Below are 26,696 nucleotides of genomic sequence, written 5' to 3'. Positions count from 1 at the left end.
CAACATTACGGTAAATTTGACCATAGACTTATATAATAAAATAGAAAGTCCTGCACCCAATAAAGTCATGTGCCCTATAAAGCAATGACTGATAACAGAATCACGCAATTCTCAGGGGACTTTTTAAAGTTTAATGTTTAACATAAATGACATTTGAACAGACCCTGATAAAAGCTGTTATCGATAAACAAGCCAAAAAAAGGCAAAAGTCAGTGCAGTGCAGATGATTCCTCATGCTTTCCTCTCAGAATACATGGCACAGGCCAGACAAATTAAGTGCACTGGGAAAAGAACTAAAAAGAAGAACACTAGTATGTGGTGGGGAAAATGTTGCTCAGATGAATGATTATACAACCTTGACATAACTCTGACATGCCTTCTCATTTCATAAAGAGAAAGGTCGGTATTCCCAAGGCTTTGACCTATCTTGCTTAAGGCTTTTTTTCTCATTTTTAAGACTAAAGTCTATGATTATAATATAACTGCCTTCAGAGTTAATTTTGATTATATGTTTGCAGTTTTTCCTTCATTACATACGAGTGCAATTTTTCAATTCATTGATATCATGGTACATTATAACCTTGTAAACCTCTGTCTGTATGAAAACTCTCTACGGCCCCAAAAGTGTGATATTGCCTTAAATTCCCTCTACAACACAACAGAAATCTTCTATCAAAATCTTCCCATTAAAAAAAGTTTTTAATGTAAATTAAAGGCCAAAAAAATAAATATTGTATCTGCGAGCTCACGACCGATGTTCGGTGCACAGAATCAGTCACACAGTGTTGGCCTCATAGTTCGCCGCGCGCAATTTGGCTAGGACGCCCCCGGGCTAACCGTCCCACTCTCCGGATTGGCTGTCCCCTCTGTCCTCGTCGTCCGAGTCCGAGGACACCCTCTTCATCCTCTGCATGGCGGCTTTGATGCTCTGCTCCAGGTCCGAGGCCTCGCTCACCGGCCTCCCCGCCCCCTCCCCGGGCTGCACCTTCTTCAGCTTCACGCCGCGGCGGATGGCCGACAGGATGCTGTCCCTGAGGTCCTCCGGGGCGGCGGGGCTCGCTGCCTGGGCCGGGGACGCGCCCACTTTCCGCAGCTGCATCTGCCCCCTCTGTAACGAGGCCAGCACCTCGTCCATGGAGCCTGTGGCACAGACCGGGTCAAACCATAAACCCGTGGCTACAGGGGGGCTCTTCCACAAGAGACTTACTCTGCTTTCCCCACCACAGGCAGAGCTCCTGGTCGTTGCCATTATTTATCAAGGAACAATGCAATTATGATGCTCCAGTTGCACTTCTTATTCAAGAATACATTGTTGGGAACAAGGGGAGCTTATTAGGAAGGCATTCCCACCACAGTCAACAGACTGGAACACAACCGAACATCTGCGGAGCAGTTAGATTGGGAAAAGGCCAAAATAAAGTAACATCAATAGGTCATCTATGGCATCAAGTGTTGAGAAAGTGCTGGGGTGAAATGGAAGATGAGGTGTTGCATAAGCTGGTGAAATCAAAGCCAAGCAGAGTGCAGGAGGTGATCAAGGCAAAAGGCAGACACACCAAGTACTAACAATTTTTGACTTTCAATAAATCCACACTTTTTTTACTTCAATTATTTAAAAAATACTGAATTCTTGAATAAGTATAAAGGGAGTATTATAATTGGATTAGCCCTTGGAGACTTGACTCATTGAATGCCGTTGTCATAATAGTTCAATGTCTGTCAAAAAATGTACATGAAATAATTGCAGACATTGTGAATACTGCCTCACCGTCTTTGTTTGATTTGAAATACAGGGAACAACAACCAATTTCACACAACCCAATACTTAAGCATTTTACTGCATGCAGGTTGCATAATGACAGGTACTACTGCTAGGGCTTTAGAGGCTGCATCCCCATCGGGACTGGATTCTCTGATAATGTGTGACTTGTAGCATAATAATGTAGCATAATTTTCTTACATACATTTTCAACTGAATGACCAATTGCAAGAGTGCATGATTTATGATTGCATTTTCACTGATTGTATGATGACAAAATACGTTTTCTGTTCTGTTTTGATTTTGACACCCTCATGATACTGATGGATGTGGAAAACCTCGTCTGAAAGGATGGAACCAGGAAAATGACTTTAGTCTGGACTGTAGAAACAGGCGTCTGGAAAGCCTCTTAAACACACAGACAGTCAAACATCCCAGGAGCTCGTTTCTGTGGAATGCACACAGGAAGTGAAGCGGAAGGTCTAATGTGTAAACGGACACTACCCGCTCCAAATATTCATTATGAATCTGGACCCCAGGCAGTGAACCAGTCATGAGGTCACTGCTCTAAGCTGAAACCATGTCTCATTTTGAAGCTACCCTGTGCAAATGTTCCTGTTTACAGAACACGTCCCTTTGGAGACAGTCCGATCGTGCAAACTAATGGCAGCACTGACAACTACAGTAATGGCAGCAAATGTTACTGCAGCTTGTGCAGTGTTCTCCATCTCAGAAGCTGCAACTTCTGTTACTGTTTCCGTTCTCTCATTATATCATTGAACAAAGAAATGCTTGTCTTTTTTTACTTTTTCATTTTCTGTGTTGTGAAATATTTTTGTTAAAACAAAATTTTGAGTGTCACATAATATCAACGCGACAAGAGGAAGTTTAACTATGGTAGCACTTGACACTCAACTTACCTATATTTTGCTTCAGGGTGCTTTTTGCAGGAAATGGAGTCCCTTCTTGTTCACTAAGCAGGGGCATGGGTTTGTCCCGCTCTTCATCATGGAGGTCTTGAGCTGGGGGAGGTGGTGGAGGCGGGAGAGGAGGGGGAGGGGGCGGGGGTGGCGGTGGGGGAGGCGGAGGTGGCAGCGTCGGGACAGAAGCCTGATCCGGGGGGGCTGGGGCGGTGCCGGGTCCGGGTGCAACAAAGATTTGGACAGGAATGTCCTTTGGCTTCTGTCGCTTCTTCTTCGGCGTGGCTGTGGGGGTGGCACCAGCATTGTCAGAGGAGGGGCTTAGACTGATGATGGACAGGGGCTGGGAGGGGTCAGTAGCTGGGGGGCTCCGGGCAGCTGTCTTGGAGCCCGGAGTCTTCAGCACGTATTGACCCTGTTTCCTCTGTCAAACACAGGAGATTTAAAAACATTCAGCAAGATGTAAGAAATTGCACTGGCAACTTACCATATGATTTATTATTTTTATAATCTTTTTTTAATTTTCTCTAATTAATCTTTCTATGATTGTCCATTTTTAAAATGTTCCTATGTGTCAGTGATTCATGACTAGTTAGAAAGATTTAGAGAACAGTCTGTATGTGTGTGTGTGCTTACAGCTAGCACTAAACTGAAGAAAACCAATGCCCCTTTACCCAAACCCATAAGGCTGACAGGGTTGTGTCATACATGACCACAAGAAGCCCTACGGTGAAGAGAGAGGTTGACGTGTCATTACCTCTCTGAATGACCTAAGCCTACTGAGAGTCCTTTCCCGCTCCTGGTCCACCCACTCCTTCCTCTTCTCTTCCTCCTGTTTCCTTTGCTCTCTTTTCTGCAGTGACAGAAACAACACAACAATGCTAACAGACTGAGCATGCTCACATCACCAGAGACAGAGACAACACACGCAGCCTCCCCCCGCCCTTGCATGCCTCCAGTTCTTTGCCATCAGCTTATTAGAAATATCCCCTCACAGCCCATATTCAGCCCTGACACAGGGAAATTGCTTACTGAAAAAATAGCCAACTAATAGCAGGAAGGTAGGCAGCTTTTCAAATGAGAAAACAAATGGGAGTTTCTCTAAACATAGGTTGTCGTGAAAACATTTTCCACAGACAGTTGAGAGGCAACTAGAAATGTCTCAGCTTGAAATTACTTTTCAATTACTTTATTGTATGTCTGTCATTGATGGAACAGAATTAATAATATTACATACCACTGAATGAAAGACTCTAACAAATGTTCTTTTATCTTTTTGGTAAAGTTGTTTTACTGTTGTATCCATCCAGGTACCACCTCAACTAGCTAGAAAGACCAGTCAGCTAGCTAGATAGAGAGCATGGCAGGCTAGCCAGTTAGCTAGTTAGAAAGCCTGGCCAGTTAGCTACCGCCGCAGCTTAGTCCAAGACACATTTCCTTGCTCAAAAAAGCCCAACCATCATGGTTTCTGCTTCACTGTCTATGACTGTATTTTGCACATTAATGAACGCATTAGCGGAATATTCATGAACATGAATGTGCGCTTCCAATTATAGCGTGCCATGCTAAAGAAAGCCGTGTAATCTTCCACAGACGAGAGAGGCCACACACATCACCACATGCACGCATCACCAAAAGGGAGCACAAGCACACATATGCCCTGTGTACAGTGCAAGATTTTCAAAATCCTAACCACGGACAGCATCTAATGTTTATAAAAGGTCTCCTATAAAAGGTTTCCAGTCATAGGAATGCTCACATAACGTGTAGTCACAGGCTATGGCACAGGCTACAGGGAGTCACACACAGCACAAGCCATGCCTGAAGTTGCAGTCACACACTAGCTTAAGCTTGGATCAGGAGAGCTGTGATTGACCCTCTGACCGTCTTACATTAAACAACTGTTAGAGTGTGCGCAGCAATCACACAAAGACCAGGGATTTTCGTAGGATTTTGAAAACTGAAAAATTGTGACAAAAAATCCTGTAGTGTATGCTAGAAATAACAAACACAGCACAGACACACATCAGTAACAGCGACAGCACATGCACACACAGCAAAAAACATCACTAACAGAGACATCACACACACATCACCAAAAGACAGTAGCACACATGCCAGGGGACAGCTGGGCAGCGGTATCCTTGGCGACTCACCAGCTGGACGGCGTGATGCTGGATGAACTGCTCTTCACTGTGCTGTGCCTCCCGGTGCTTCTCCTCGTGCAGGTCCACGCACTGGTCCTGAGGACGACAACCAGCCCGGTCAGGCCAGACCCAAAGCACACTGCCACCACACCTACCAAACTGTCAGGTGAGCATGCTGAACTGAGTGTGGCCTTTTCCCCCCAACCCTTTAAACAAGCCCAAGCAATCAGAAGGAGCAGAACGTAGGCACTTTGGCAAGCCGCACAAAATAGTCTCAGCATGTGCAAGCAGCTGTAGCCCGTAATGGATCGCCCATTACCCATCTGCTTGGAGCGCTACTTGTGCACTCAGTCATGCACTCACATCATCCAACAACCAACAGACAGAAACCCCCCGTCCTCTGCGCAGCTACCTTGCAAACGGGTCCGTACCAGAAAAGTAACTTCAAAACAAAGATGAGGGTAAACGAGGGGCAAGGACAGATTAGACAGATTAATTTTGTGGCTCTAGCGCGGTAGAGTCAGAAGCTTTGATTTACAGAGAGCCTTAAATACAAAGTGCATTTCCCTGGCTGGTCTCAAAGAACGGGTGGGGTGGGGGGGGTGAGGGGGGGGAGGGGTTGGGGGGGGGAGTCTACACCTTCTTGTTGCGCAGGTATGCCCGCCTGGCGCAGATGGACCCCCTCTTGGTCTCCAGCTGCTGCAGCCTCCGGTTCAGTTTGCTGAGGGTGGGGCGGCTGGTGTCCCGCTGGGACCCCCCCATCACCGCCAAGCTCTGGAGCTCCTCCGGGTCCTCGCAAGTGTCATAGTACACCACCTCCTCCTTCAGCTCTGCAATGCACCCAAAGAGTTTACCCAAACCACGCGGTCGCTCGGCCAATCAGATTCCAGCGTTCACGCACTCACCAAGCCACTCACTCTGTCCAGTGCAGGCTTCCTTCAGCCATTCACAAGTGCTTCACTCATTCAGCCCCTCATTACATCACAGAACACCACCTTCCCCTTTAGCTCAGCAGAGAAAAATGCTGCAATTTCCAGCAAAGGTATGACTCATTCACTGATGAATTCAGACCTTCCATGAAGTGACAAGGGGCCCTTCTCGCCCTTTTCCACTTCATGGAATTCAAGGGGTGGAAAAAGAAAGCCACCAGGACCAAAGCCTTTTCATCTTTCGAAAATAAGTACCAAGTCAAACGCATGTTTATCCATGCAAATGCTGAGGGATAAACCCTGCGTTCTCCCAGAGCTATAATTAAGGAGCATTTGCATGTTTCTGAAAGTAAATGGACATTGGTGGCATTGTTTATGCACAGCGCAGCAATGGTTCGGGGCAAAGGCTCTGCTGCTGTTCCAGCTTCCTATCACAGATATATAAAGATCACTCTTAGCAGTCTGGGTAGGACTAACATGTTTTTAAATTCCAACTGACATACAACTGTCAAAAGAACAGTGAGAATAATCATCTTGAGGGAGAAGACCGTCATTTCGGCCAAACCTACTTTACAGGTACATTTCCGCGTACATTTGGGCAGTATAATTCTGCGGCTTGTTTCTAAGCCGCGCGTCAAACGGCAGCTCCCCCGCGTGACATCGAGCCGTTAAAGAGGTCCCAGGAACCGGAGCATTAATACCTTTAATCTGCCTGCGCACTGTGTCTATCTGCGCCACCAGCAGGAGCTCCTCGTTCTTCAGGCTCTCGAACTTGACGTCGTAGAGCTCCAGCTGAGCCTCGTAATAGCGCAGCTCCAGCTGGTCCACCGTGTCCGTCCCCTCGCTCCGATCGGCGAGGCCTCTCATCTGCGGGGGAACAGAAGGCCCGTGTGAGCACCCAGGCAAGGCCAAGGACTCTTCTGCACACTTCCTGTCTTTGGGGAAAGTGCGCCTGGGGATTTGTGCCTTCGGGGATTGTGTGGTGGGGGGGCATGTATCCCATCAAGTTGGCTTCGCTAAATTTAGGTTGAGTACGCTCATTTTATTTGATTGCTCGAGCAGCTGGCTTTCCGCTGTGCTCGAGATGCCTTTGTCAGCTCTGCGCCGCCGGAGTGTCAGCGTGTGATTAAAACTTCAGCCCCATGCGTTGGCTGGATTTGAACTGTGTGACTGAGGCACCTCCGGTGGCGCATCCTGCTAATGCGCTGTTCCTATATGCAGCAATGACTATGACTGCGCCATTTCGGCCAGTGGGGATTTCCCCATCTCAGAACGTAGTACTGCCTCCTCTGAGAACGTTCATTAAATTGCAACTGGCCTTTGCAAATTAGGAAGAAAATAAAATAGGGGCTTAAAATATGTTAAAGGTTGTAATAACAACCATTTCAAATGAGAGGCGCTGCCAAGTGTGACCTATCCCTAAGCCGACTTCTGGTCTGCTTGCTGAAGCCTGCATTTTTTATTTGGTGCACGCACTGCAGCAATATTTTCATAGTGGAGGGGCAAGACTGAAAACACGTACTCAAAATTCTAATCATACTGAACCTTCTCTGGCCACCGCTTGCTCCAAAACAAGCGTAAAACGCGAGCTCTGCTCCAAACATCTCCGCCGCATCCTCTGCCAAACACATGCAACTTCACTCAAATAAAACCAAAGGTCAGCGACGCAATAATTTGAACATCTGAGGAAAATGGGTTTTTTTTTTTTTTTTTTTTTAACAAGCGCACAGATGTGAAAGTGGCCATTAGCCAATGAGCTTTCACTGAGTGTCTGACACAACAGTTTGAAATGGGGACAATGGGCAAAGTGGGAGAGGCAAAGAGAAACCGCTTTAATGGGGGCAGTAAAATACAGTCGCCAGTCTGGAATAAAGCCATTCCCAAGGTGTCAGGCCACTAATGAACACAGCCGTTTTCAAAAGACCAGGCTCTCAGTAGAGTCAGCACATTTGCCGTAAAAAGAACCCTTCAACGGTGACAACTGCAAAACAGACCAGCCACCCCACAGAACAAGCTGTTGTTTTTGTGTAAAGCAAATCTATGGAGCATTTAAAATTGATTTAGCCCTGTTTGGATCCACACGGCTGTGACAGGAAATGTGTACCAGAGCCCTGTACGAATTTCAACCGACGCAAAATGTCAAGAGCTGTTATTGCACACGTCTTTATTCACACTTGCTAGGATCTGAGAACAGGCTCACCAATGCTATTTTTATATCATATTCGAGCAGCCACCAGGTGCCAAAGCGATCATTGTGTCAAGTGTTATTTCACTCTTTATTTTTGGTGAGTCAATAACAAAGGACCTGGAATACAGCGCATAGGTAGCAATGCTACAGCTTCTATACTTGCTGGACTCACTGGGTAGTAGCGCAGGGGAGTAGCATGGAATATATTTCAAAATATATTAAAATAAGTACATGATCAAGATATCGTAACATTTCACAATATTTCGGCAAATACATATAAAATACTGCTGATTTACATTATGTAACACATTGCACTGCAGTGCAATACATTTATCATCATATTTTTCAAAGATTCCATATATTTACAGCATAATGCAGTATATTTCAATTCTTTAAGGGAGTAAAGAATGCACAGGACCCATATGGTAGTAAGTTTGAACCCCATCTACAACACCGTGGTTTTACCCTTTAAGAAAGGTCCTCAATAGCGCACAGTATACAAATTTCAAGCGGAGGATGATGGTCTATGTATTCAGAGTCTCCCCCAGCAGTTCCCTGGACTCACACCAGCCCTTGCCCTCGGCTGACCGTCTCCATGGGGAGACTGGTGGTCAGCTGGGAGCTTTGTGGGGCCTCCCCACGCACGGCTGCTCCTCGGTCTGGAGACTTGGACCCCAAATCCCTCTCCGACAGATGGCCACGCCCCGCACCTCGCCACCTCGCCCCCGGCCCGCGGCCCATGCATCTCCTTACCCTCTCTCTGATGTCCTCCTTCCTGCGGTTCAGGCACATCTCCTTGGCCCTCATGAGCTGGAGGGTTTCCTTGGCCAGCATGAACTTGAGCTTCTCTAGTCTGGGGGCGGCCGACGCCCAGGAGGCCTGGCCGAACCTACGCTTGTCCTCCTCCATCTGCTTCAGCATCCCTGTGGACACACCCGTTTTCCCATCATGCCTCCAGGCCAGACTTGCCAACATGGCACCAGGCCAGCATGAGGGAGCTTCCACACCCATGTGATGTGTGACCAAACAACATCACCAGGATAGCAGTGTGGCATGGGAGGTGAAGAAATTCTAGCTAAAAGTTAAATTTAAATCGCAGAAGCAGCACTGCAGTAAGGTGCTTAACCAGAATTGCATCAGTAGTTATGCAGCTGCGGTGGTACCACAGAAAAAGGACTGAGGCACATGGTGTGTATCCAGTGTACAGCAAGTGTTTTTCTAGCCCAAGTCAAGGGCGATATGTGGCCAAGATTATGCCAATTTAAAGGAAGGAAAACAGCCAGGCCATATTTGTTTTGCATAGCAAACACTTATACTTCCACATAATACTCTGAGTCTAAGCAACAACTTGAGCTCAACTTGACTGGGATAAGAGTGCTAGCTAAGTAAAATAGTATGTTAATAACAATAAATTATGTTAATAACAATAAATTCATCAAAAGAAATACTCTACTGCAGAGGTGGAGAATTCGCTCCAAACAGAAACCCGCCCTTCTTGGGTGGTATTACCAGTACTGCAGGAATCCTGACCACGGTCAGCATTCTATATGCTTTGCACAATTTTTGCAGACAGTTGTATTTGTTTTACAACATATCAACCACACAGGAAGCCACAGGAGCTCAGCACTGCAATTTCACATTAAATGAGCTCAACAGGTCCACAGCCTTTTATAGCAGCGACCTCAGACTGATCATATGATGTTCTGCAATTTGGCGTTATTTTGACGAAAGCAGAGAGCCATCATGGAAATGTTCACAACGCGGCGGTGGCGACGGCTAACATGGGGACGGAGCGGCAGGAGAGAAACGAGCAGCAGGAGAGAAACAAGCGCCGAGCGCTCTAATGTGGCACGGCCGAGGACGCGAGGGCACTGGGCCGCACCGCCGTACCTGCCAGCGCCTTCGACGTCTCCACAAAGTAGTTGACGGTGATGTCCTGTATGGAGCTCACGGCGTCCTCGGCCCTCTTCCTCCAGTCCTCAGCCTCCTTCTCCAGGACCGCTATTCTCCTGGGGCCCAACTCTTCAAATTCCAGTGATTTCTGAAACATTGCAGGAGTAGTATAACTGCAGTGTAGTGTAATGGGTAAGGAGGTCGTCTTGTAACCTAAAAGACACAGGTTGGTTTCCCTAGTAGGACACTGCCGTACGATCCCTCAGCAGGACACTGCCGTTGTACCCTTGAGCAAGGTACTTAACCTGCATTGCTTCAGTATATATCCAGCTGTATAACTGAATACAATGTAAATGCTATGTAAAAATGTTGTGTACGTCGCTCTGGATAAGAGCATCTGCTAAATGTATGTATAACGTATGTATCCACCCTCCTCCCCCCCCCCCCCCCAACACACATACACACACTAAGTCAGGAGCACACCATGTAGCATGGGACACAAAAAACACAATTAAAAGAAAGGGAGAATACTGCAGAACTGACAAAAGCCGCACCAGTTTTATTAGCTTATTGTTGCTTTTGTTTGCGTTTTCAAGTCTAAGTTACAGGACTATATAACCAGAGGATGTGACAGCGGCACTATCCTTTTGCTTCTGATTAATCTCTTCTGTCAGGATGACCTGGTATGCACTGGAGCTTGTGATTGCATCAACAAATTGCTATGGTTTTATTTCACTTGCTAAATATGCATTGCCTTCTCACAAAAGCAACAAAAACATGGCATTTCGAATGTTTCCAATTATGAATTCAATTTTAAGCGGCTAATCAATGAGAACATTCTGATCAAATACAGTCATTTCATGTAATCTTGTAATGACTAGACTCTATGTCCCCATTTACCAGATGGGCAAATCAACCAATGTAACTGCTATAAAAGTATTCATTCATAAGGAATTATCAAAGCCATCACTATTGACATTTATTTGACTAAACCAGCACAGTGTTCAACCCTAACAGCAAAATCATGCAGAGACGATCCTGCTTCAGAAAGAGAAATTCCTGCATTCAGAATGAAAAATGAAGGAACTCCTCTTCCCCAGCTCAGTCAATGTCTTTTTATTACTCCTTCTTTTACTAGATCTTATGAAACAGTGAAAAAAAACTGTTAAGTAACCGTACCAGGATTTCCATTTTGTACAGCATGGCCAGTTCTCTCATGTCTCGGAAAGGCTGCAGCAGGTACTGATAGAACAGTGTAGCCGTGGTAACCAACTCTTTGTAAGCCTCATCTTCTTCTTCATACATCTTTAACAGGAGGACTAGCTTGTCGGTTGTTTTATGTTGCAGGAGGATCTGTAAGAAAAGTTTGGTATTTGCATCATAATTCAGCATTATAAAAGAGACATAAAACACATTATAATATGTTCGTATCAATCCTTATGGCAAAAACAATTCTACAAATGACTGCCACCTTAAGCGTGTATAAAGGTTTACAATGTATATGTTTACCAAAAAGACCTGTGTGCAATAGAAAGAGTAATAAATATCTTTTTTAGATCACAATTTCTTAATTTATGGGTTGGGTCCCAAAATGGGTTGCAGAATGTATGAGGTGGGTCCCGGAATGAGTCTGTAATCCATTAGGCCATGCTTGTAGGTGTATCTGGAGGGCCCCTGAAAGGTACTAACTTACTCATTTGGGTCCCCATACTAAAAGGTTTAAAAACCAGTGCTTTAGATACACCACAAATTAATGCAGTAATAAAGTGCTCTATTTGAAAAGGAAACTGAAGATACAAAACGAGATGAAAGAGGGGCCAAGAATGCTTCCAGTAACAATAAACCAATATTCAGAATTTAGTGTGTGGAGATGCATACATTCCTGAACAGAAAACCAATCCCGAATCCTCAATTCAACATCTAAAAATGGCAAAAGTATAATTAGATCCTTCAGTGGACCTAATCAATAGCTGCGTCCATTCAGACCTAAACCAAGATGCAAAGTGTGGCTGCTAATTAAGAGTAATTAGGACATCACACCAGTTGACATGCTAAATACTACTTACAGGCCAGTATTTCATGGCACGGCATGGAACATTTGTGTCTGTTAGGTCAGGACTGTGTAAAAACATGCCGGAAAGCACATTTGGACCCGAAAATTGGGCAAACTGAAAGAGAATGGGAGATGTGGACAGAGCGCATCATTACACACAGGCTGAGGCACCCCTGCAGGTTCAATAACGCAACCCGAAATTCAGCTCTCGGAAGAAAGACGACTCGTTTCAGCAGTCCAGCGATTTCGCGGCACAAGCCAAGCTTATTATAACAAACTCCCGAGCCGCCTGACAAGCGAAAGAACGGTCGCCGGTGTGAGTCATGTGGCGGTCTGAAGCAGCGTTCTCGCAATCAGCCATTGTGGGCCGCCCACGGACGCCGACCTGAAAGGACCGCGCGGCGATGCGAGCGCTGACTGACACAGGAGCTCCGCGCTCCTCCCACGCAGATGGGAGCACTGCGCAAATCCATCACCAAATCCGCCCCGCACCCACGGGACTACACCGATTATCAAAATCAATACAGAGGCAGTCAAATGACTCCATCTCCGTATTTTTAGAATGTGAATTCTAAGCCGAACAATAGCGAGAACCACAATTGACAACCCTCAACAAGCAGACAGGGGAATCCTTTCCTCTCAGTGATTTATTAGCCTTCCAAACCCACGTAGCAGAAAGCCTGATGTTATTTCATTTTTAATGGCACTTCCCCCTTTTTCTCTTCAACCGTCGGAATTCCCAGTTGTAGCCTATAATGTCACACGGCGATTGAGGCTCCTGTGAGGGAGAGAACCACTGGACACAGGGAGATGCGGTAATTCTGCTTTTCACAGGAATTGTATTGGGCTACTAGAGAGAGACAGAGAGAGTGATTTAAATGAACAAACAAAACGGAAACCTTCACCGTTCACCAAATCCTGGCAAAAATAAGAGACCAAATTAACAAAAACAAAACAAATCAATCAACATACACAAGCTTAGTTTCTGTCACTTCTGGTGCATTTCTCGGTCTCACTTGTGTGTGTGTCAGACCCCTACTGCAGAAAGAAATGCATAGCCGTGGGTTGATTTGTTTTTTAAGGCAACCTGGGTGTGTGCCTACTTAACCAGTATAGGCATGGCGCCAGATTTTCACAATTCCCTCCCCCAGACTGAGCCCTGCCACATATTTTTATCAGCATATTGCCACAATTTCCACTGTGGATTCTAGAAAAGCACAGACAAGCATGTGGCCTGGTCCAAAGCCTGTGATGTCAGCCACCACTTAATCAAAAGTAGTCATTTGCAGTCCACAAGTTTGACTGTGCCTTTTTTCCTTTCCTGCCCAACAGTTTTTTCCTTCCTTAACTTGATATAAGACATAAATATCAGATCTGCACAAAGCTTGACACTAGCACTGGGTGAAAACACTAGGTTCATTAATGTCTTCCCAGAATCCTCCTTGCCTGGTATTCAAATCCTGTGCAGAAGTTCATAACTAACACCCGTTTTACATGTCAACTCAAATATGCTCAGTTATGTGATGCAGTGTGCATATTTCATCCAGAAATTGTGTACATAAAACTGTTGTTTTACGTTTGGAACAACAAATTACTTTTTTACGGTTACATGTTTTGGTCTAATGACATGCATCAAAGGAGGCACTATTTCACCATAAAACAGCTGCATGTTAAATCACTGACCAGTGATTTCTGAGTAAGACTATGAAATTAAAACAATAAATGCACAATAAATGCTACAAGTATGACTGCCTTTGAGAAATCAAATGCTAAAGGACGCGGAAATCAAACAACCTATCACACACACACACACACACACAAACAAACACATGCTTGCACGCATGCACACACACGCACACAGTCACACCTGTACATGCAAATTGCAGCTACAGTTATGAATACTTTGCCATTCACAACTAAAATGACATGGACAGTTGGATTTATCCTAATCATAACAAGTAGACTAAGAAAGATTATCTCGAACATAAATTTTCCTTAAATACGCAGCCTCATTAATGTTGTGGAAATTGTAAGTGAATCTTCAATCAGTAGCCTAAAGTAGTGTTAATAAAAAATGCTTTTGAGCCACAAAGGGGAAACTGGCAGCTTCCAAATTTTATGTCAACCCTCAATCCAGCAGTTAACAGTGACTGTTTACAGACTGTCACCATCATCACATAGGCCAACAGCCATACCACCACATACCCTGCTTCTTCCAAAAGGCTGAAGCCAAGCTGGTGTGAGCTTGGGGTTAGTTGGTTCTTCAATGGGAGACCTTTCAAAACTAAGCAGCTGCTGGAAGTGGTGTTGGTGGACCAGTAGGGGGCGATCTTCCCTCTGGTCAAAAAAACCCATATGCCCCAGTGCAGTGATGGAGACACTGTGCTGCAGGAGACTCCGTCCTCTCAGACAAGACGTTAAACTGAGGTCCTGACGCGCCATGGGCATTATAGATCCCATCAGATTCACTGCTGTGAGCAGGGGTTCCCTGGTATCTTGGCCAAATTCCAAACCCAGCTCTCTGAACTTGCCACCTAATCATCCCCCAGTTTTATTGGATCAAAATAATTATCTCTCTCTCCACCGTCGCTGATGTGCGGTAAGTGCTCTGGCGCAAAATCCCTGACGTGCATCACCCGCATGTGTGCTACGGATTGGTGGTGGCTGAGTAGTTTCCCCCTCATCTATGTAAGGAACTTTGAATACGAGAAGAGCGCCATTTAAATGCAAGCCATTGTTATTATTGTTATTGTTGTTATTATTATTTCTGTAAACAATGATAATTTGCCAACAAATGCCAAATATTTTACTTTGAGTAAAACACTGAAAAAGCGAATCGGTATTCACAAGTCCAGGCGAACCTCGAAGCAGTTTATGAGATTACTCGTGGTTTTCATTTTCTAAATTGATCGAGTAGCTAATGTAAAATAAACAATCCATAGTACCGTGCAGTTACATGTGCCATGGGGTGCACAGGACGTCTTTTTGTGCCATCTTTAAGGAGCGCCACCTATCGACTAACCATACGTGAGTGCCAGCGTGAAATAGTGTTGTCATGTGACTTAAAGGAAACAATCATCCTGCCCTGGCTTTGATCCGTACTTTCAATGTACGTCTTGAACAAATTATACGCGTAGCTGCGCTGCGTTCAGCTCCACGAACGCTTTTGGGACAACGTCGGCGTACATGAAAATGAAGCTTTAGTTTCATTTCATAAACAATATGAACCTGAAGACTTATATTGAGAAAAACACTGTGACCACAACTACAGGCAAGGTATGTGGTCCAGCGCTGTACATAGTAAACTTAACGATAGCAAGAGAAGTCCGGAGTTAAACCGCAAAGACAAAAAATAGACAAGAACATCTAAGAGCAGCTCACCTTCCGCAGATTATCTTTTGCTCGGACAACTTGATCTTGCATCGTTTTCCTCTTGAACTCTTGTAGGTTTTCGAAGTACTCTTCAACATCTCGTTCATCCTGCATAAATAAAGAATCAAGCACAATCTTCCGACCACATACATCAACAGCAGTGCAGAAATATTTCTCAAGTTGTCGGCAAGGTGTATCCAAATCCCTCTCGGGTTCGTCCTGGCTGGAAGCGCGGTTCAAAAAAATAATGTCCCATATGTTTCCCCCCTCGAAATCAGCCAAGTTGGGGAAATATGGCTGTAGAATATCGCTAACACCTGTAAACTGCCTATGGATATTTTTAAGATCATCGACCGAGAACAGTCCGGCCCAGCTGGTCTGAGTATCTGCGAGAGCTAGCTCCTCTTTTCGTCTCTGTCGCTGAAGGGTCCTGTTGTGACAGGTGACCGCAAACTTGCATTCGATAACATTCCACTGTACTATAAAACCAAGCTTAAATGTCTCGGTTTCTTCGAAGATATTACTCTTTATTGCTACCCATCCTTCCAGACTGTCGAAACGTTCATAGTCTACAGTCGTCATTTTAAATAGATCTATACAGCTTGTGTTGAACAGTTGTGTTTACACCTTCCGCCATTTGCAAAACATTAAACTTCAACTTTGACCCAACGACGAGTCACATATCACGTGTCTGGGAAAATCCCTGCTGGCTCTGGCTGGGAAGTGCTAGCATAGACCTTTGATTTATTTTCTTGACGTCAATGGACGCTGTTAAGCAGAACGACATAAAACAAGATTAGGGATCGAATTGCAGTAATTCTTCAGAAAGGGAGCTCACGTTGGAAACATCGAAGTGTCATGCGCCGTATAAAAATATGACGGAATCATTTTAGTTAGTGTAACACATTAACACCTGCCGCTGATTAATTTAAGAAAGTTTATGCGCTTTTGCTGTCCCACCAGTATGAGTTTGGTCATGAAGTTACCTGCTCCGGGACAATGCCCTTCTGTTGTATCTAAACTATTATAAATTACGTATGCATTTCTTTAGGCTTATAGAGGCAGATGTCATTGTTGTGGTTTTCCCATTACAGTCTGTAGTGGGCGTAATAATGTCAGAACTGTTCGCTGCTCCAACTGCCATAAATTACTCGAAATTAAAGCAGAGATGTGGTAAAATCATAGCCGCCTATAATCAAAAATCCATTGATATCGAGTACATATTTAAAAGCAATAGGATGTGTAAAAGGAGAATAATTTATCTCCATGTAATGGCAAACTATTAAAAAGCTACTAAAACCTAATAAACATTAAACTGCGACTTTCCACTGAGGTTTATAATACTAACTTTGTGCTTGTAAATCCAACTGTGAAACAAATGAGCCCCTTAAAATCATCATACCACAATATCCTGAATGAGTAATTTGCTTTTGTTTGGTGAATTATGCAATCTGTCAACTTGGCCAATGGCATACTGACAGCACTGTCCTTTACAACTGATATGAAAGTAGTTTATGAACACACAGGAGTTTGATATTTTACATATTACACTATGAAAACTCAAACGTGATTCTAACAGGCTTTAATCAAATGTGTTTCTAGCCAAATACATTTCACATAAGTTACTATGTCCAGTGGTGGTGCACAATTTGGCACAATCCATTGAAGACCCCTGGTCCAAAAAGGGCAAAGCAAACTTTCCAGGTGGAACTGCATTTGTTGTTCAGTCAAGCACTTGAATGTACTTTTTTTGGATGTTGAGCTGGAAAACAATTTGAATGTTTAATGTTTTAACTTGAGGTTGGGTTCCTTTGGTACACCATACTAATTGCTGCTGGTTACCTATTGCATTGCATTTTCTTCTATTTTTAACATTTTGGGATTGATATTCAACTGAAATTTTAATTTAAACTTCACTGCCACTTTCTTCATTACTCTTTAGAACAGCAATGAACAGGAAGCCTACCATGTTTCTTGCAGTTTCAATTGCTATCATGCAATATGTTCCGTAACCCTGACGGCCATTTAAATGTTGTTCAAGTGAACTGGCTACACAGCACTTATCGCCGAATACGAGCAAAAAAAGTCATACCTGTAAATGCATTTTGTTTTCAGTACAATAACAACACAGATGTTGGTAGTTATTTTTATAACCCGACGGAGAAGTGGAAAATAAAAGTGAGGTGGAACTGAAATCCTCGCACATTTCCAGCCCTTGTACTTGCAACAATTCACATTGGAAATAAGCAGAATGAACAGATCTTCACGGGTGAACCGGTGCATTAATCAAGCACTCGGCAGTACAGGGCAATCTTTGCACTACGGTATAAATGGGTTCTCTGATCAGTCTTGTCAGATCTAGCATCAATCATCATGCTATATCTGTCTACACCAGCAGCAACCAACCTTGTCCCTGTAGATCTACAGCCCTGTAGGCTTTCACTCCTACCCTAACAAAGCATACGACATGCAACACAGAGATCTTTAATTACCAATTAGTAGAGTCAGGTATGACAAATGAAATTTACATACATGTACACTCCTGTGCTTTTCCCCAAAATTATTTTCCTACAAAAATTTGGTCTCGGGAGTCTGTTTATATCTTTCAAAGATTATCCTTATAGGACAGTGTTGGGCACCATTGGCATTTCTTTAATAGTGACCTTGCATTCAGCAATTAGCCTTGAATTCTACAAGCAATTTAAGATGTACGAATGATTTAACATTAAAAATTGTTCAAGACTTGTCTTTCCTTTTTGAATAAAGTTTTTGCATGCTCGAGACTCATAATGTGCAAGGAGCATAGGAGAGAGGGTACAGCAAAACACTGATGGCATAACTGCAGTATCAGATTTCTGAACGACCCATAAAGGCTATTTTTAGGCTGTGTCCCGCTGCCTCCTGTTATTCTGTTCCAGCTTCAAACATTTCCCTTTTGATCCACATTTGCTACTCCAATCTGTCAAAATTCAGCTGCAGCCTGGAAAACGGTACCTTTTGGGCCAGGAGAATATAGAATTGTGCCCATGCCCCCACAACATGGGAGACTAGTGTTCCTTTCGAAGGGCAGACTCACTGTGGGCAAGTCAGTACTTCACACTTGTAAATAGTCGACAGATGAACAGAAACTCCAATCTGTTCCAACGGCTTAGGGTAAATGAGAACAGGTGATAACAGTAAATCTCTGAGAAGCGTTTAAACTGTATTCTAGTTTCTCAAATCTCACACAGAGTAATGACCCAGACAACAGCACTGCTGGAAAGTGGAGAAAACTGGAGCTTTAAGATTGATATAGTTTATGAAGAGAGGAACAGATCTGACAGGGAACAAGCCAGAGTGCTCAAATCAAATTTTCCACACTGTACGAAGCAATCTCTCTTCAACTGCACAGAGTATGCTGGTTTAAAAACAAATGCTGACATTTAACGTCAATAAAGGGCCAGCATACTTCAGTTTAGAAAATGATAATGGATAAATCTACCCACTTGCATACTGAAAGAACTGTTGTAAATAAATCAGATGTGTAAAGCTTTAGCAAAGGGCAAAAACAGTTCTGAATGAAATTGCCATGGAATATCATTAAAATATAGCAGTTGCCATGGCAACCACCTATTTTCAGCACAAAGGATAACCGATTGTCACCAGTGTTGCTCATTGGCCAAGACTTTTGAAACGGTCCATTAGCAGTGTGCTCACATTCAGAGTCGAGCGGTGACACAGCGTCACTCGTATGTGCCACTTCAGCCTTTCAGAATTTTTTTTTTTTTTTTAAATCCCGACTGCCCGAGACACTTTGGTTTCCCCTTAGGTCTGCAAACCAAAGCAAGAATTGTAGCGCCATGACTGGATACTCATCAGAACACCCCCTCAGGCCATAGCCAATCTTTCAATGTACAAATTCAAATATTTTGAAAAGCACTTTTTTTTTTTTTTTTTTTTTTAAACTTAAATGTTTTGTCAAAGGGGATATTTTGTGAAACTGCACAACAATATCATTAAAATATTTTATTATTACACATATATTCCATGGGAACAGGTTTTACAGCAATTTCCAATATGAGAAAAGATTCAATGAAGGCAAGCATGTATGCGTCAGGTGTACTGATCCATAGCAAGTGATGAAAATGATAAGGGTGGTTGATATACACGCAAATTCAAATAAAATCAAAGTACTTGCAGTAATAATTATGAGAAAAATCCTGATTTCAATGGGAGAGGCCAAAGTGGAAAAATCTAGAACAACGCCTGAGGTCCCAGCAGAGAACTGCAGTGCAGTGCTTACATACACCTTAATACAGATGGCTTGAGCTAGCTTACAAGGAAGCCTTACTGATGTGCGTCCTGTCTTCCTCTTCATCAGAGGAATCCCCACCATAGGGGACTAAGCCTGACGGACCTTCCTGGGATTTTGTCTTCTTCAGTGATACAGGGTCTCCCATACCTGTCAAAGCACAAATGAGAGAGAGGGAGAGAGAGAGAGAGAGAAAGAAAGAAAGAAAGAAAGAGAGAAAGAGAAAAATAGAGGAAAGAAAGAGATAGAGGGGTAGGCAGAGGAAAGATGTGAGAGATCCGAGAGAGAAACGGAGCATTGAGAGAGCGAGAGAGTAGCCCATTCGGAAGCCCCATGTTAGCCGTAGAATGTGTTCAATCCACAGCCAGAGGCGGGGGAGGGGGGGGGTCATTCATGGACAATGAAATGGCACCAAACATCCACAACAGGCAGGTCCCAAGGGAACATGTGAAGAGAAGACAAGGGGAAAGACAAAAAGAACATACGAAAAGAAAAACGAGTTAGTGCATTACACCAGGTGGAGGGCGTCTCAACAGGTCTCCATTAATCTGGGGAAGGGAAGAGTCATTTTAACGAAGAGATCCTGACGTCAATAATCCTCAAATTTACGAGGCCTGAGGCAGGACGGGACTGCATGCTGACGAGCTGAGCGGTCATGTGGTGGGGGGGGGGGTGCATACCCGGTTCTTCGGGATCGCTGGCAGGACCGACTGCTTCCCTCGGCCTCTTGCGGGGCACTGCGGTCGAGGGCACGGGAGGCGGGGGCATCAGCATCCTGTGAGGACACAAGGGCCGTGAACACAGTTCTACAAACTGCACACAGTACGTGTGGGTTAATCCTGTTTCTCATGCACCTTTCCATCATTGAACTGAACTCTGCAGCTCTACTGAACTGCATTGGTTTTTGCTCATCCCTTCTGACGGGCTCAGCAGTTCAAGGTGCTCACCACAAATGCAGGCTGAGCCAAAACATTAGAGGTATAAGCCTTAGCTCAGTGGCATAGGGGGGGAAAACGCCAACTCAAAGCATGGTTCACAAAAACAGGCAGGGGGTGTATGTAAAATGTGGGGATGGGGAAGCACCTTTCTGCAACTCTGTCATCTTGGCAGGCGGGTGCAGGCGTGGTGGACGGCTCAGTCAAAGCCGGAGCCTCCGATTCACAGACCTGCTGCAAAAGATACATGCAGGTGCATTTAGTCTCAAACAATCACATGGGGGGCATTTAAGACTGTAGGACTTAAATAACCTACCTTATCTTCAAGACTCTCCTCAGAATCCAGAAAGCGTCTCTTTGGACTGCCAGGAGGGGAGGTACTAGGTGAGGAGCTGTCGTTTGTGGTGGTGTAACTGGTCCCAGTTTCCTTGGACAAAGCACAGTGTAATTGTACGCAAGCAGGGAAAAAAGCCGGCTCTCCTTTCATGCATCCAGGACAAGTTCATAAATGCAACTGTTCCACTACCAACATATCAGGTATTGGTAAAGCCATTTTAACCTCTAGTTGAAAATCTAGTAAAAACCTTAGTTATGGCCTGCTTTGACAACCAAATTGGTATAACATTTATGCCTCAAGCTTCTAAATAAAAGAGGAGACTTCTTGGATTGTAAACAGCCCCACAGTCAGGCTTAAAAAAAATTCTGCATAGTATGTCTTTATGGAGTAACTCCAAACTAATCTTCCCCATTTAAAAATAGTAATGCATGTGCATGATTGCAATCAAAAGACTAAAACTTAAATGGGTAAGTTTCCACTGTACTTTGAGATCTACAATTATTTCAGAACATTCACTGTCGTTGTGTTTGTACTGTACCTTAGAAGTTCTACTGTAAAGAGCCATGTGTATTCAGCAAATCAGTTAGGCAAGACTGAGGGCAGTGGCCCTTACAGCAGGGTTCATCTTTCCATAAAATGTATTATTATTTATTTTATTTTTTTTAAACCTACCTGTGCCAAGTAAGGTGGCGGTTTCCTAGGACACACTGGATACTGAACCATAGCCTGAGAAGATTGAGGGGTTGTCGAAATGTTAGAAAGACTGGGATGACCATTTGCATTACTCCAGTAACCACTGGATCCTGGATATGCAGAATAGCCGCCTGTGTACCCATTTGAGTAGTTATACCAGGATACTGGGCTACTGTAATTGCTATTAGCTGGGTATCCATGAGCTGGGTATGCTGAAATAAAAGTATAGAAATGTAGTTAATAACACAATTAAAAACCAAACACACACAGGTTTTTGACCACTGACTCGTGTCACTAATGGCAACTGTGGAGGAGTCTATGAAAATGGCTAATCCCTATGATTAAATACCATTGAGTATTCTCATTTATTCAGCGTACTGAAAGGGAGCACTCACCTTGAGTGGAGCCAGTTGCTGTGTAAACAGACACCATCCGGGCATGTTCTGCTCGTACCTGTGCAAAGTGAAGAGAAAAGCATTTATGGAATAGTAATATCCATTTAAGTGAACCTCCCCTCACTGTAGTCTGAGAGTGTTCCTGAAGCAAGGACGTTTTAACTTCAGTCAGAGTACATGGTAAGGTGATGCCTGCAGACTAGCCGGAATCAATGATTTTTGGGGTCACTGAGCTTTTTAGATTTCCTAAACTTGACTTAAGGCTGGAGATGTGAAAACACTAGCAGCCGACAATAGCACAGAGTACCAAGTTGCACCTGTGCTTTTCACATTTAGTTGAAAATAACCGTAGCGATATTTCAAATGTATTGCTGGTCATACTCTCCAGCAGTCAGTTTACTTTAACCACTAAAGAGCAAGATCCTACATGTAAACTGAAGGGAAACTGCCTTGACTACATTTGCCCAAGACAGACATTTTTCCTGAGCAGACCATTTCACCACAGGCATGACATCTGCCTTGAATAAGCGAGTTTAACATTTGTTTTCTCATTGAAATAGAGACGAGAAGTACAGGGCATGGTTCCTTCAATGGAACCCATACCATCCTATGGAAAGAACATAACATAACGTACGACACCTTCGAGCACGGCCCTTGATTCAGTTGTCAGTAGCTGCAGTGCACTCTGACCTAATGCTGGAGGTCAGACATGGTCCACGCGACTCTTATTCTAGGAGGTGGGTATCGATGAGAGCCACAGTTTCTTCAACAGCTCCACCTTCTTATACCTCCAATGCACACTCATTTACAGCAATAGTGAAGCGAAGATAAAAATAAAAACTGCCGACTTACGGTTTCCAGCAGGCTTTCACAGAGTTTCTTGGCAGCTTCCAATCCTGCAGAGTTTGGATGGCTGAAGAAAAACAATTTAATCATCTCTGGGGAAGTTTGTGGCATAATATGCATTCCAACATAGCTCCTCCTCCTCAGCGTATTCCCACAAAAAGCACAAGCTATGATCGCTTTAAAAAAAAAAAAACGTGCAATGAATCATGTCAGCAGCAGTCATCATACCTGATGTAAAGATACAGCGGCTCAAAGGACTCTCGCCGGGAGGCCTGCTCGATGTACCCCGAGCCTTTCCCGCGGAGGAAGACGCGGGCTCCCGTCTCAGACTGGATGTGCTGCAGGTAGCTCCCTCCTGGACCCTCGACTTTCTCGTTGACATTGAAAGAGGGCAAAGCTTGATCCAGGCCAACAAATATCTTTGTGTGCACAAAATTCTAGAAGAGAAAACCAGGTAGGGAAGCTCAATATCATTTGTGGGGGGGGGTTAGGGTTGGGGGGGGGGGGACCTGATGCAATGTTTCCCCATTGATATAACGTATTAAGCAATGGACCAAACTTAAATGTGAACATAGGAAATAAAAATGTTAAGCCAGAGCAGTAAACCCAAACCACTTTCTGGAGGTTAAGGCTGTTCTCACTGCTAAATTACTGTAGGAGGTCAGTATCGGCAAGAACCACTTGGTCTTTACTGGTTTCACCTTCTTTAACCTCCACTATAATCTCTGCTCAGCAGAAGCTGATCCTTCATATTATCATTATTTTTATTTATTATTATTATTTTATTTTATTTTTTTACTATTCACCAACAACATTTCTGGGCAAAGCAAGAATGCATTGTCCAGTTCCATAAAGACTTATCCCTTTAACCCTGAAGTAGTGTCAGGTTAGATGGCGATGCAGAATAAGGAAAAGGCAGGCATTCGTTCGCTCACCCCTGAGTGGCTGCTGTATGGACCAGGCGGCCTTTGGCTCGGAGGGGCGGAGGGAGCCTGGTGCGGTGGAGGCGGCAGTCGAGGGAGCGGGAGGGCTGGGGGACCAGCGGGCTGGGCAGGGGCCGAAGGTCTGGGAGGCTGAGGGTACACCGTCACCGTGGGGATGGTGGGCCGTGCCTGTCCCGACAGCGAACGCAAGACGTCCTCAGAGATGATCTCCTTTATGCGCAACACTGCCTCTGTTAACAAATTATGTAGTCACAGCACAAGAGTCAGTCTTTATTTAGATAATAATAATAATTATATTAAACAATGCATATGTTTGAACATGCAACTTACTGTTAACTTCATCTTGACTCTTTCCCTGAACGTGCAAATACAAAGGTCGGTCACTGAAATAACAAAACAATATTAGAATTTTTATTTTTTATTTTTATTTTTTTAATGAACTCAGACTACATTCAACGTGAGACTTTCATACATGGCAGATACATACACTCCTTTGGCTTGGGCTTTTTCAGTAGTGGTCATGTAGAAACCTTTCGTCGACACTACTGCTCCACTTAACCGACGAATCTGAAAAGTTAAAATGTGCATTCTTAATACACAATCAACCTATTAAATACGCAACACATTGGAATTTAGGATTTACAAAAATTACACCAGCAAAATTATCAAGAAGCTCTCACCTCTTCCTGAGTCTTCCCTTTCGTTAGCAGGTTCCTACAGTTTATGGGCACATCGTTAATGTCTACCTCAGTGACAACCAGTTCGTCTGCTGTACTGGAAACCGTCACAGTGGGTACAATCTGTTGGGAAAATATCTAAATTTATATCAAAGTAAACTCCAATCCACCAACAGTTATGATCTGCAATGACAACACAACAGTATTTAATGAGCAATCTACCTTATTAGGCAAGGGTTGAGGAGTCTTCAGCTTGCCCTTAGCCATGAGCATGGCATTGATTTTGGCAGCCATGGCAGCAGCCAGTTCCACACCCCCCTGTGGTGTGTGCGTGTTTTCTGACGGGGGTGACGTTCCGGTTACGGGCGCGGTGGGTGACGTCGCCGTCGCCGTATTGCTAGTGACTGAGGAATTGGTAGTTATGACGGCCATGCTGCTGCTGCCTAGATCCCCAGTGTAGCTTGGCGAAGACCCCACTGGTGCTGCGACAGAACGGGAGTCCAAGAAACCTTGCAGCCTTTCTGCCCTGGGGTTGGATTGATCCCATCTACTATTAAGGCACCTGCAGAAATGGCACAAACAAGAATCACTCATTGGCAACAACTGAGGTTGTAAGTCAATGTGATTGTGAAAATTATCCCAGGACAGTGTATGCAGAGCAAGTAGGCCTAAAACACATGGCACAGTATTCAGGCCTGTTCTTAGCTCTACATTGACTTTAGATTAATGTAGGAGGGTAGTATCAGCAGAACACCATGACTCCACAGTTACTGCTTTCTTAGCCCTCCAGATGTTAGCACAATAAAGACCCCATAAGCTACCCACCGAATTAGTGTACATGCTCAAGCAATTTGATGAACGGCACATATGCTTACGGACCGAAGCAAATAGAAACGGCTTGAAGATCTGCATTCGTTTAAATTATCTAGATTGGGCGAGGGTGTACCTGTGATTAAATTACATTACATAGATGTCACAAAGGTACGCGGAGGAGCGGCCGTAGAGTACGGAAGTTGATCACGTGGCATGACTGCATAAACTAATAACTTCACGAAGCTAACATAGTCAGAACCGGAGAGATAATGCTATACCCCTAAATTCGTTAATGTATCCCTTTCACGTGAAATATTTTGATCTCGATCAGTAAAATAAGTCGTTATTTAAATACAGAAATCTCATTATGTGCAACCTAGCTTATGAGTTTACTAGCACTGGCCGGCGTAACGCTCATAGAAATTAATGGCAAATCTTCCATTGATTGCCTACTGTGCTACTTAAATCCTGATACAGATTAGAAATCTTTACTTATTCTTCGTCTTTGTGCATGGGAAAAACCTGGTCTGCCTCAACGTATGGTGAAACATGAGGTATGGCAACTATTTATCCAGCTAAAAAGCTTTGGCGCTGAAACATTTTTACAACAGAAAACGACAATATACGGCAGGTTGTCAAGCCAGTTCATCATCCCATCAAAAACGACCAAAACAGCCGCCACAAAATGCAACACGTCGTAAAATGCTAAACGAGAACTACCGAACTAATATCATTCAGCCAATCTCATTTTAATCCTCATTTTATCACTTATCTCTGATATAATCCCGCAAGGATTAGGCGACGGCTAACGTGTGCATGGAAAATATCTAGGTACCGTTAGCTAGCTAACCTAGCTAGCTAGCCGATGAAAAATATGAAGTCAGGCATTTGTTTAATTTAGTTAAATACTAAATTGTCGTGGATAACTAAAATATACGGATTTCTAAAACAGTTACGGTTGCATAAATTCATGGGCATTGAAATAGCGCCACTGAGCAACTCAGTGGGTTAAGGCCTAACGTTTGTTGTTAGGCCCGTGACAGTAGTCTAACGCGTTAATTTAGCTAGCCAACATTAAAAAGCTTTCTAAAGATACGCGGCCTCCCCAACAAATGCATACTTACGATGTTTGCCCCGTCATCCCGGATGCCATTTCACCGAATATATAATTCACCTAAACAATTAGCTATGATCCAATTGGTAAATTCATTCACCTGAAGTTTGTTATATGCCTTATTGCTAGCGAACTTGCTAGTTAGCTACTGAAAGCCAAAAAAGGATTAGTACCATCGATGCGTAGGACCGGAAATACGTACTTCTGATTTTATCATGATAATATATGTTCAAACTGCAACACATCGCCCCCCACAGTCTGACGCCGGTGCCTTGACGAAAAGAAAGGTACATATTAAGCCGCGTTTCCACCAAAATTACCCGGAACTTTCAGTCCCAGGAACTACTTTACCAGGAACTAAAAGGTTCCTTCAGCCAATGGTTGTCTGCG

At 44.0% G+C, this 26,696-nt stretch overlaps 2 protein-coding genes across 3 annotated transcripts; both read right to left on the bottom strand.

Moving 5' to 3' along the window:
* Window positions 1-116: 116 nt before the first annotated feature.
* LOC118227422 (WASP homolog-associated protein with actin, membranes and microtubules) lies at window positions 117-16,058 on the bottom strand. Its single transcript, XM_035417855.1, has 10 exons — window positions 15,271-16,058; window positions 11,016-11,189; window positions 9,834-9,984; window positions 8,697-8,866; window positions 6,457-6,622; window positions 5,466-5,656; window positions 4,836-4,922; window positions 3,437-3,532; window positions 2,680-3,103; window positions 117-1,140 (listed from the first exon to the last, which is right to left on the bottom strand). Exons 1-10 carry the CDS (start codon window positions 15,841-15,843, stop codon window positions 833-835), a joined length of 2,340 nt encoding a protein of 779 aa, XP_035273746.1. The 5' UTR covers window positions 15,844-16,058; the 3' UTR covers window positions 117-832.
* Window positions 16,059-19,204: 3,146 nt separating this feature from the next.
* Window positions 19,205-26,479, bottom strand: LOC118227423 (KH homology domain-containing protein 4-like). Of its 2 annotated transcripts, none has more exons than XM_035417857.1 (14): window positions 26,317-26,479; window positions 24,602-24,941; window positions 24,383-24,502; window positions 24,190-24,269; window positions 24,033-24,085; window positions 23,694-23,932; window positions 22,987-23,195; window positions 22,765-22,825; window positions 21,913-21,970; window positions 21,497-21,729; window positions 20,804-20,914; window positions 20,636-20,718; window positions 20,233-20,327; window positions 19,205-19,702 (listed from the first exon to the last, which is right to left on the bottom strand). In XM_035417857.1, exons 1-14 carry the CDS (start codon window positions 26,343-26,345, stop codon window positions 19,575-19,577), a joined length of 1,839 nt encoding a protein of 612 aa, XP_035273748.1. In that variant the 5' UTR covers window positions 26,346-26,479; the 3' UTR covers window positions 19,205-19,574. The 2 variants fall into 2 exon arrangements, with proteins under 2 accessions (XP_035273748.1, XP_035273747.1); XM_035417856.1 differs by having other exon boundaries at window positions 19,252-19,702; window positions 20,636-20,721.
* Between the last annotated feature and the right edge of the window lie 217 nt (window positions 26,480-26,696).

Source organism: Anguilla anguilla, chromosome 5 (assembly GCF_013347855.1).
Source record: "Anguilla anguilla isolate fAngAng1 chromosome 5, fAngAng1.pri, whole genome shotgun sequence".
In the NCBI taxonomy this organism is placed as follows: domain Eukaryota; kingdom Metazoa; phylum Chordata; class Actinopteri; order Anguilliformes; family Anguillidae; genus Anguilla; species Anguilla anguilla.
The sequence above is the reverse complement of the archived record's forward strand: the minus strand, read 5'-3'. Positions and strand labels throughout refer to the sequence as shown.

Coding starts and splice junctions, on each gene's coding strand:
- LOC118227423 (XM_035417856.1), bottom strand. CDS start 26,345: ATGGCATCCGGGATGACGGGGCAAACATC. Junction 20,915..21,496: donor CGCCACCTTACTTGGCACAG/GTAGGTTTAAAA, acceptor GCTTTGTCCAAG/GAAACTGGGACCAGTTACAC. Junction 20,722..20,803: donor AGGAGAGTCTTGAAGATAAG/GTAGGTTATTTA, acceptor TATCTTTTGCAG/CAGGTCTGTGAATCGGAGGC.
- LOC118227422 (XM_035417855.1), bottom strand. CDS start 15,843: ATGACGACTGTAGACTATGAACGTTTCGACAGTCTGGAAGGATGGGTA. Junction 9,985..11,015: donor TGTACAAAATGGAAATCCTG/GTACGGTTACTT, acceptor GCAATGTTTCAG/AAATCACTGGAATTTGAAGA. Junction 1,141..2,679: donor CACCCTGAAGCAAAATATAG/GTAAGTTGAGTG, acceptor TCTGTGCCACAG/GCTCCATGGACGAGGTGCTG.